The sequence below is a fragment of the Salvia hispanica genome, chromosome 3, assembly GCF_023119035.1.
Source record: "Salvia hispanica cultivar TCC Black 2014 chromosome 3, UniMelb_Shisp_WGS_1.0, whole genome shotgun sequence".
In the NCBI taxonomy this organism is placed as follows: Eukaryota; Viridiplantae; Streptophyta; class Magnoliopsida; order Lamiales; family Lamiaceae; genus Salvia; species Salvia hispanica.
This window is the reverse complement of record NC_062967.1, coordinates 24,340,827-24,351,690: the sequence shown is the minus strand read 5'-3', so window position 1 is coordinate 24,351,690 and position 10,864 is coordinate 24,340,827. Positions and strand designations below refer to the sequence as shown.

The 10,864-nt window shown below is 36.2% G+C and overlaps 2 protein-coding genes and 1 long non-coding RNA gene across 4 annotated transcripts; 1 reads left to right on the top strand and 2 right to left on the bottom strand.

Moving 5' to 3' along the window:
• Positions 1 to 1,101: 1,101 nt before the first annotated feature.
• Positions 1,102 to 3,467, bottom strand: LOC125213371. Of its 2 annotated transcripts, XR_007174934.1 has the most exons (5): positions 3,337 to 3,467; positions 3,156 to 3,250; positions 1,860 to 2,023; positions 1,649 to 1,775; positions 1,102 to 1,576 (listed from the first exon to the last, which is right to left on the bottom strand). It is a non-coding gene; the product is annotated as an uncharacterized LOC125213371 (long non-coding RNA). The 2 variants fall into 2 exon arrangements; XR_007174933.1 differs by lacking the exon at positions 3,337 to 3,467 and having other exon boundaries at positions 3,156 to 3,314.
• A 1,599-nt stretch (positions 3,468 to 5,066) lies between these two features.
• LOC125209648 lies at positions 5,067 to 5,689 on the top strand. Its single transcript, XM_048109235.1, has 2 exons — positions 5,067 to 5,409; positions 5,496 to 5,689. The coding sequence occupies exons 1-2, from the start codon at positions 5,067 to 5,069 to the stop codon at positions 5,687 to 5,689; spliced, it is 537 nt and encodes a 178-aa protein (XP_047965192.1).
• Positions 5,690 to 6,626: 937 nt separating this feature from the next.
• Positions 6,627 to 9,130, bottom strand: LOC125213370 (14-3-3-like protein A). The gene is made up of 5 exons (XM_048113882.1): positions 8,976 to 9,130; positions 7,583 to 8,094; positions 7,359 to 7,481; positions 6,941 to 7,057; positions 6,627 to 6,831 (listed from the first exon to the last, which is right to left on the bottom strand). Exons 2-5 carry the CDS (start codon positions 8,066 to 8,068, stop codon positions 6,766 to 6,768), a joined length of 792 nt encoding a protein of 263 aa, XP_047969839.1. The 5' UTR covers positions 8,069 to 8,094; positions 8,976 to 9,130; the 3' UTR covers positions 6,627 to 6,765.
• Between the last annotated feature and the right edge of the window lie 1,734 nt (positions 9,131 to 10,864).

Genomic DNA, 10,864 nt, shown 5'->3' with positions numbered 1-10,864 from the left:
CCACAAATCAAGAATTGATCTCCTGCAATCAAGGATTGATATTGTAATTAGTATTTTATTTTAATACCTTGTATAGAATATTAGGTTAGCATGATTAGAGCTTACCATATATGTCGCATGGTCTCCTAGCCTATATAGAGGCGTGTAATTCTTCTCCAAAGATTAACCTAATATGATGAATATCATTCCAGAAACCAAATAGTCTTTTAACATTATCCCATGCAAATAAATAGGACAAGTGCTGCAGAAAGAGGATGTGGATCTGAGAGAGAGATCTGAAAGCATAGATACTTATTAATAATAAAAAATAGTAGTACAAAATCCGAAAGTTACATTTGAATGATTAATGAACAAATTTAATAGCCACGCAACGCGTTGTGTTGCAAGGACTATCTCATTATTCTGTGTTGCAAGGACCGTAGAAGAAAATCTGCAGGTTTGGTAAACAAAATACGATGATGATGAGTTCCACTGAACTAGCAAAGCTTATGCTAATTGTCGATTGATAGCCTTTTAACAAACTGTCGCCCCCACCTCTATGATGGTCTCATTCGTTCATTTACGTCGAGTTGTTGTGCCATATAATATTTTCTCCAAATATAAGCTGAGCTCTAGATTAACTATATAAATCGTTGCTTAATCAAATGAGGAAGTTCATACTTGTAAAAACGAGCCAACTTAGAGCATCATTCATCTCAATCTTACCTCCATTTTCTTGTAGTCCAAAACACCAAGTGGATTCTTTGCGTCATCAAATATATCTCCCATTTCAACCTCCTCCTGCAACCAGCCTCCTCTACATCACTCAACCAGTGATGAGAAAGTAGAAAGTGATGCACACGGCACACCAATACACCATGCTATGGCTAGCACTGAAGCTTTGGAGACTTTGTGAAATTAAAAATCTCAATAACATTTTTACTTTAAAAGAATCAAACTAAATATATAAAATCAATAGGACAATGTTAAACATGCTTTGAACGATTATAATGCTCACATAAAGAGTTCACATATGGAGGTATATATATAGTGAAAGCTGTTTAAAAGGAGGTGTTAGAGAATATTAAAATTCAACTACATTCACAAATGCTTCTAGTCAGAATATCCTCTACAAAAATTCAACAAACATTATTTTCCTAAACAACAATCCATCACAAATGCTTCTAGTCATAATATCTTCTACAAAAATTCAACAAACATTATTTTCCTAAACAACAATCCATCACAAATGCTTCTAGTCAGAATATCTTCTACAAATATACAACAAACAATATTTTCCTAAACAACAAACATCATTCACAAATGCTTCTTGTCAGAATACAAAAATTCAACAAACATAGCCCCTGTATCGGGCCGGCCTCACTATAGCCCGCTTAGGTCGTGAAGGAGGCTCTGGAGACTCTTCTTGCTCAGCAGACTCTGAAGACTCTTCTTGCTCAGCAGACTCTGAAGACTCTTCTTGCTCAGCAGACTCTGAAGACTCTTCTTGCTCAGCCGACTCTGCAGACTCTTCTTGCTCAGCAGACTCTGGAGACTCCTCTTGCTCAGCTGTGGCGGCAATGTCAGGAATATCACCCTGTTTTTGAAAATTGGATAATGAGAGTAGTGAACATGTATTTCATGAAACAATAAAAAAGTAGTAGAATACCTCATCCAAAAAGGCTGAGTCTACTTCAGGAAATTCTTCATGAATGTCATCCAAGTTCAAGCTTGTGTCTATTGCTGTAATGGGAAAATCGTCAAGAAAATTGTAGTTCTCAAGTGCCAAGTTGAGGCTGTAATGGAAACAAAAAACTAGTATGATAAATCGTTTAGAAGGAAAAGTTAGTAGAAAACACTGGGAGAATATATCACAGAACCTCCAATGTAGGTTGACCCCCCTCCTGTTGTGCTACTGAAGCCCCAGCATTTGGCAATGAATAGTTTGCAGTACCTTGTTCCCTAGGCTCTCCAATGCTAGTGACCGTATCATGCATAACGTTCCATATCTGTGCCAGACGACCTTCTGGAGGACCGTCGTCAACTGCCGAAAAAAGAACAGTACATATCTGATCCCAAACAGAGACTTTCATTGCAAACAAATCCAAAGATAAAGAACCATATACTGATCCATCTTCCCTTCAAGGCAAAAGACAACAAAAGTGCAGAGATATATTCAATCCTATAGTGATATCTCAGATCCATTTGGTATACACATAATAGGGCATCTCAAAAAAAATCACTACCCAAGAGAATCCAAAGACAGCCCTGAAATGTAAAGAAGTGGGTGAAACAACTCCCATATAAAGTACCAATTCTTTCAATAAACAGCTAATATTCATGGAGGGTTGAAAATTGGCTTCTGTCACAAAAATGTGGCAGTATCAACCAAGAAACCACCCAGTAAAAAATCAATTTTATTGGCTAAAAACCACCCCTCCCAAGAAAGTGATCTAACAAAGCCAAGCAATCAGCGGTGAAAATTGAAATCCTATGCAATTTTATTTGGTTCTCAATTTTCAACAAGATTCTAGGAGTAGATGATAAAGAAAACATAGATTTTCAAACGTGAAGGAAACCAAACTTTTGGATAGAAAATACTCTTATAAACCAGCTTCTAACCAGTAATGGTCGAGAAATAATTTGTAATTTAGCTAGGAACTGAAAGATCTTTTTAACTAAAGACACCCAATAGTGTGTTGATGCCAAGAACAAACCACATCAAATGCAAATATAATTAACAAACTACTCGAAAGAAGTCAAGAACAACAAAATATTGGAAAAAGAAAGAAATAGTAAGAATGTAAGTCATCAGTTTTCCTTCAAATTTAGTAGAAATTAATTTCCAACGGTTATTAGACAAACATGAAACACACTAACTTGAAGTTCCAACAATAAGCTTACAGAATTGGGTGAAGCACGAAGAAATTATATCAAGAAATATCTAATGATGGAGGATCAATTCCTATCTGATTAATGACAACAAAATTGCTGTGATAGAGAATCAACATACTCCAACAACTCCTATAAAGTACCAATTCTTTCAATAAACAACCTAACATTCATGGAGTGTTGAAAATTGGCATGTCACAAAAATGTGGTAGTATCAACCAAGAAACCACCCAGTAAAAAATCAATTTCATTGGCTAAACATAGATGAGAGGCACGACACTTACAATTAGTAGGCTGAAAATTAGCTTCCCTCACGAAGCTGCTAGCAGTATCAGTCAATTTTCTCTTAACCAAGTAATCATACACTAGAAGTTCCAACCTAAACCAAGAAAAATGCCCAATTAATGATATCAACAACACAAACTAAGAAACAAAACCTAACATTTACGTCTTTTTTGCCATTACGTAAAAGATAGGACGAGATCAAGAAATTATCAAGAAATTGATTGAGCGATTGAAGGGTTTAGTTTGATGTGACTGAGATTGAAGGGTTTAGTTTGATGTGACTGAGTAAGGAACCATGCAGGGAGAAAAATAACCGTCAATGTTCGATTCCCTATTCCGTGTTTTTTTCATTTTTATATAGTTAGTTTTCCTTATTTTACTCTCATTGGTACTTACTACCTCCCTTCCATTGGTTGATAGTAATAGGGTCATTTTCTTTTTTAATAAAAGTCAACACATTTTTTCACACCTATTTTACTCTCTCTTACTTTTTTTCTCTTTTCATCTTTCTTCCTTTTTCATTTTCCACTTTATTCTCCCTTTACTTAACTCACCTGACACAATATTTTTAATCTTCGTGCCGAAAAGAAACACCTCCACTACTATGGAACATATAAAGTGATTTTTAACTTATTGTTTGTTTTCCTTATTTTAATCTCATTAAAGTATATTTTATTTTTCACATTTTATGACTACCTCCTTCAACATTTAAATATAGAAACTACTACATTTGAGCTTATCCCTTAAAAATAAAAATATTTAAAACATTTTTCACTCATTTTATTAATGTCTCCTTAGAGCTTTAAATATAGAAACTATTCCTTTCATCCCAGTTTAAAAGTCATGTTTTGTTATTTTTGTTTGTCCCAATTTAAGAGTTTCATTTAAAATTTATCATATTTCGACATAAAATGTAACCTCATTGTGGATGAAATTTACACTCAAATATCTTTACTTTCATAAAAAAATAAAACAAAACAAAATCTTAAACATACAGAAAGTCAAAGGGTTCCACATTCAACTACCCCACTTCAATTATTAGAGCATCCACAATGGGGCGGAGGCGGACGATAGTCCACCACTGTAGCGATGCGGACGATGGCTAATCCATCGTCCGCGGACGATACCGCGGACGGTGCAATGCATTTTTTTTTTGTTTTTTTTATCTATTTAAACCCCCATTTTATTCTCTCCCATCTCTCACTTTCCAATATTTCTCTCCCTAAACTTTCTCACTAAAAAAATGAATCCCGGTGACGACTGGAGTACATCGGAGGGCATTACTCGGACCTAGATTCGGGCCTTATTCAATTACGTTCACGAGGCTGCGCGGAATGCTTGGCCGAAATGGAGCGCAAGCGTGGGGCGGCGGAGCAGATCCCGAGGCCGATTCGACGTCGGACGACGTAGCTCACCAACGTCTGTTCGCAGACTATTTTGCCAAGCAACCACGGTGGGGCCCGATCATTTTTCACCGCCGTTTCAGAATGCGGCGAAAACTATTTCTTAGCATTGTCCTAACGTTGGAGGCTCGTGATGAATACTTCTTGTATCGGGAAGATGGCATCGGTAGACCCAGACTTACGCCATTGCAGAGGTGTACGGTTGTGCTCTGGCAGTTGGCCTACGGCACCACGGCGGATATGTTCGACAAGTACCTTCACGTCGGGGAGACAACTAGCCGTGATTGCTTGAAGAATTTTTGTAGGGGAGTTGTGGAGGCTTTTAGCAACACATATTTGCGGAAGCCGACTGTTGTGGATTGCCAGGCCCTGACGAAGATGCACGAGACAGCGCACGGCTTTCCTGGAATGCTAGGGAGCATCGATTGTATGCACTAGGAGTAGAAGAATTGTCCGACGGCATGGAGAGGCCAATTTACTAGTGGATACAAAGGCAGCCACCCGACGATGATCCTCGAAGTCGTCACTGACCATCAGCTCTGGATCTGGCATGCTTACATCGGTGTAGCGGCGTCGAACAACGACATCAACATCCTCAACTCCTCCAACCTCTTCATCGAGCAATGGAATGGCAACGGCCTGGCCATCGAGTTCATTGTTACCGGACGCCAATATCACATGGGGTACTACTTAGTCGATGCTATATACCCAAGGTGGCCTGTTTTTGTGAAGACAGTCAGTTGCCCAATGGGTGATAGGAGAGTTTTATTCGCGCAAAAGCAGGAGGTTGCACGGAAGGATGTGGAGCGGACATTTGGGGTGCTCCAATCACGGTGGGTAATTGTGAAGGGTCCGGCGCGGTTCTAGTACAAGGACGTCATCGCCGATGTCATGTATGCATGCATCACTTGCATAACATGATAGTCGAACACTAAGGTGGAAGAGTCACTGTGCGGGGCGATGATGAAGCTGGATCTAGCTCCAGCACGGCGACCCCGCCCCACGTTCGAGGATTACCGATGGGCTTCAATGAGGTTCTATCTAGGCGGGCCTCAATGCGCAACCAACAAGCCCATACTCAGCTCACGAACGACATGATTGAAGAAGTTTGGAACCGTAACGGCCATTGAGAATTCGTAGTTTTTTTTTATTTCGTACAGTAATGTTCTCACTTTCAAAAAAATTAAAAAAAAATCAATGTTTGTAGCGTTTTAAATATTCAAATAAATAAAATGCTTAGGGCGGACTATAGGGCGTACCCCTGTAGATGAATGGGTTGGAGGATAAAATGCTGATGTGGCGGAAACTAGGGCGCCCTATAGGGCGGACCTTAGGGCGCCCCATTGTGGATGCTCTTACACATTCCAACAACCACTACCCCACTTCAATTATTACACACTCCAACAACCACTGCCTCACTTCAGTTATTACTTTCTCTATTACTTCTGAACTATGTAATTCACTAATAATACTTTCTCTATTACTTCTCTTTTTCTCTCTTACTTAACTCATTTTTCTCTTCGTTTCTCTTAATTTACCAATTCATCTATCTTATTTTATTAATTGTGCATTAAAACTCGTGCCATTTCTATTTTTGTGATTTTCAATTTTCTTAGATTTTTTTATATTTTTATTGATTATCTTCGCATTTTTACTTTTTAGATTTTTTTATTATATTAACATTTTATTTCTGATATTTTATTTTTATTTTAAGTAATTTTTTATTATACTAACTTTCAGAATTAAGCGCACATGATCCGGTAGCATGTTCCTTGTTGTTGCTATAAGTGTTGCTGTGTTGGTGAGTTGAATTACTAACATTCGTGCATGACCAACCACAAGAAACATAAAAATTTGAACAGAAACAGAGGAAGTGATGTAATAAAAGAACCAAAAACTTGAACTGAAGAATGGTGCAAACGCTTAAATTATTTAGTAACAATAATTATTGGTAAGGGCAAACGCAAACATGGATGAGTTAATCAAATATTTTTCATTGCAATTGCAATTGCAACTTGACTTCAATAGAAGCAATGAAATGAATTGAGATCTTAAAAAATGAGGCCATGATAAAAATATGAAGAACATTTCAATATGTAGAAACCTCAAGTACCACACACATAAGATAACCATTCAAGTCTTACTACGGCACAAGGATTTCTATACTAAAACATATTTCAGAATACATCCAACACAATCAATGCCGTCACTGTTGTCCTCCCTCGCCAGATTCACCTTTCATAGTTTCCTTAATCTCATCCCCAGCTTCGTCCTAAAACCAAAACAAAACAATAACACCTTGTCAAAACATTCATCAAAAGACCATTTTGTACAGAAATAGTAAGAGTGGCATGATTCTGTTTTCATGAATGTGGAAGTACCGCTACATCAGATGTCCAAAGTGTCAAATTGTCTCGAAGAAGTTGCATGATCAATGTGCTGTCCTTGTATGATTCCTCACCCAGAGTATCTAGCTCAGAAATAGCTTCATCGAAAGCCTGTATACAAGAAACAATGTACAATGTGTGAGCAACTATACAAAAATAAATAATGTTGAAAGTGATAAATGGTTGAATGAAAGAAAATTAATCATATAACATCTAGATTGGGGGAGAATCAGTTGGAAGCAATAATGTTTGGATGTGGTAGCTAATGATGTGATGGAGCTAATTACATTACTGAAAACATTGCGATTTCAGTTTCTGAATATCATTTTCTTCAATTCTAATGTCGAACTTTTACGAGTTCTAGCAAGCTACTGCTAGAAAATGGAATCATATACCCAGAACAATCAAATACCTGCTTTGCAAGGTTGCAAGCACGATCAGGAGAGTTGAGGATTTCATAATAGAAAACAGAGAAATTCAGAGCAAGTCCCAGTCTTATAGGGTGAGTAGGAGCCAACTCTGCAAGTGCAATATCCTACATGGTAAAAATTAACACAAACAGGTTAATAAAAGGAAAAAAAGAAACATCGTTGAACAAATCTAAAAAAAAGCATATGCAAATCTATGGTATTTTACCTGCGCTGACTTGTAAGCAAGCAGAGTGTTCTCAGCTGCTTCTTTCCTTTCAGCCCCAGTCTTAAATTCAGCCAAGTACCGATGATAATCACCCTTCATCTTCAAGTAAAATACCTTTGATTCCGCAGAAGAGGCAGACGGAATGAGATGGGTCTCAAGGAGCCCCAAAATCCCATCACATATCTTACTTAGTTCTGCCTCAATCTTACCACGGTATTCTTTAATAATGTTAACATGATCCTCATTACCACGACTCTCTTCCTTCTGCTCAATGGAAGATATGATCCTCCATGAAGCCCTACGAGCACCAATCACATTCTTGTATGCCACTGAGAGGAGATTCCTTTCCTCCACAGTCAGCTCATCACTATCAACAGCCTTTGCCACCTTTTCCATAAACTCAACCATTTCCTCATAACGTTCAGCCTGTTCAGCCAACTTGGCCATGTAAACATTTTCCTCGCGGGATGACTCAACTGGTGACATTTTAATGAACTAAAATAGTACAAAACCTGCAGAAAATTCAAAACACTTATTTAGGCCACTTACTATATCCTGACATTTAACATGCTTTCATTAAAAATACTAAAGTCTTAAGTTAAGCAAAGAAGAACCTCCATCAAAGAACTACTATTTACAATCCAATTAAAAACTCAACATTCAAAGTAATTCATCAAATCACACACGCCAACAATACAGATTCCAAATCAATTGCTAAAGTATGCAGCAAAGTTCTTTAGGTTAGGTTTCACGAATAAGCATTACATTCAGTGAAAGTTGTTTATAAAAAGTGTTCTTTTGGTAAAGTAATGCATTATCACTAATACATTAAAACAACAGACATGAGAGAAAATAACAGTAATCAGATCCAGAACTTGGTATGAGGAAAGACATTAACTCCAACTCAAATAATAATTAAAAACAAAAACAAAACCAATCATTGAATTCATTATTATGCCCGGATCCAATTTACATATCTCCACTTTATCAAGGCAACTAAATCAAGTTAAACAAAGTTAACAACACTTCATAACAGTAATACAATACATCGTTTACAAAATCAACTGACCATATCCTCCTTCAAGTCCTACCGGATTAAGTAAAACAAGCACACAAACCAATAATCGGAAATCAGACCCCATTTCAGCAATCAATACAACTACAAATCACCAGATCTATGATTCAATTTCAACCAGTAACAAGTCAAATCCCATTAAAATATAAAAATCCACAAACCCCCAAATTCGAAAGATCCAACCCTAAACCCAAAACTGGACCTTAAACCCAAGCACATAAGATCTAACAACAGAATAGGTAGAATCAATCTAAAAATAGCAATGAATAAATAATAAAACCAAAAAAACCGAAAAAAAAACGAAGAAGAAGAGTGGACCTGTAGAAATAGATCTGGAGTTTGATTCGAGAAATGCCAGCCTTTGACGAACCGATTCGATAGTGTGAAGGCGCAGTGAAGGGGGAGGTTTAAATAGTGAAAATTTAGGGGGAAGGAGGCGGCCAGCCAATGATAAAGCGACACCTGGCGGAGAACGGCGGAGTTTGCTATTATGAGGACGTGGTATGCGACAAGCTGGTATTGACTCGTCAAAGCCCTCTATCGTCATTTCACTTAGGTAGGCCCTCCGGCTTCACGGGCAACATAATGGGCCGTAGGGCCCGTTTATTCATCAATGAAGGTCTTCAGTCTTCACCGACTTGCACAACTAACATATACTACTATTATACTTCCACTTTTTTTTTCTAGGGAAATAATAGTCGAGCTAAACGAGAATTTGTATCTTTGTAACGAAGAAATTTGGAATTAGTTGATGCATAATATACTTCATGAAGAAAGTAAGTTTGTATGCATGGAAAATTATTCAAACAAGTTTATGTGGTCTCAACATACATTTTCTAAAAGGACCTCAAATAGTCATATACAGTTAATTTGTAAGAATTAGGGTGTCTTCCATAAAATAATGTTATTGATAATCTCACAATAACTAGTTACCGGAAATGATTACATACTTGACTCCAATATCCAATCTTGATTTACTATCCCAAGTCATTCAATTGTATGATGATCCTCATTTATTTACAACTAACATGCATTAAGCATTATGCCAAAATTTCACATAAGAAACCAAAAGATACAAGAAAACTTCAGCAGTATCAACATCAGAACTTTTACTTTCATCTACTCTTATCCACATGCTGACAATGCATGTTATCTCCCTTCTACAATCATTCATACCACAAGAGACATAATACGCACACCCACAGTTTGGCTGATATCACATGGAGCTGGAGGTGATTCTTGCTTTTTGTCACAATTCACAAATCTTGGTGGAGCATTTGCCAAAAGAATTTTTTATTCTCATAGTAGTATATCTTTGGTCCAAAACAATTTGAATTGGTCAAAATACTTGTGGCCTCAGTCACAATATTAACCCCTACTAAGTAAAGATGTACCATATATTACTCCCTCCTTGTAGTAATGAATTATTTTGGACAATAAGATTTAAGAAAATGATATTTATTGTGTTAAGTGGAGAAAAAATAAAATGGAGAATGAAAGAGAAAATGAAAAGAATAAATGAGTTTGCTTTTTTGCTAAGAATGAACATTGATCACTTATAGTGGGGCAAAAAAAAAAGAATATTAATCACTTGAGTGATAGATTTCTTATGCGTACATAATTTAAGAAAATGCTAGTATCTTACTGTTATGTTAACGGGAGAGAGAATAAAATATGAGAAATATAAAGTAGAAAAGAAATAGCGAATAAAATAGAAAAAAAGAAGTGAATTGTGTTTTTTTGTGCTAAAAATGAAAATTGATTACCTATATTAGGACTGAGAAAAAGGATATCAACCACTTACGATGGACAACATGTATATAAGTAATTATTAAATAAAAATCACAACTAAATTATACGGAGTATACACATTTCTTATTAATTTTACGAAAAATATAAATAATTCTTAAAACACACTTCATAATTAATTATACGAATTAGTACTTTCTAGTATATTTTTCTTTTAAAAAATAAATTATAGTAGTAGTATTTTATTACATAATTATGTTTTCTAAAATAATTTTCTTATATAATTAGTTATATCAATTATATATTTGTAAAACCTTAGGTGAGAAAAATAAATGTGTTTCAAAATTTAGCACTAGTATATATTTTTCTTACCAATGGAAAAATCAATTCGCAATTTTAAAGTCAGATGCAACTACAAATTTCACTCTTCATAAATTCGGAAAAAAAAGTAAAACAAG

Coding starts and splice junctions, on each gene's coding strand:
- LOC125209648 (XM_048109235.1), top strand. CDS start 5,067: ATGATCCTCGAAGTCGTCACTGACCATCAGCTCTGGATCTGGCATGCT. Junction 5,410..5,495: donor ACGGTGGGTAATTGTGAAGG/GTCCGGCGCGGT, acceptor TCGAACACTAAG/GTGGAAGAGTCACTGTGCGG.
- LOC125213370 (XM_048113882.1), bottom strand. CDS start 8,068: ATGTCACCAGTTGAGTCATCCCGCGAGGAAAATGTTTACATGGCCAAG. Junction 7,482..7,582: donor TTGCTTACAAGTCAGCGCAG/GTAAAATACCAT, acceptor TTTACCATGTAG/GATATTGCACTTGCAGAGTT. Junction 7,058..7,358: donor CTTGCAACCTTGCAAAGCAG/GTATTTGATTGT, acceptor TCTTGTATACAG/GCTTTCGATGAAGCTATTTC.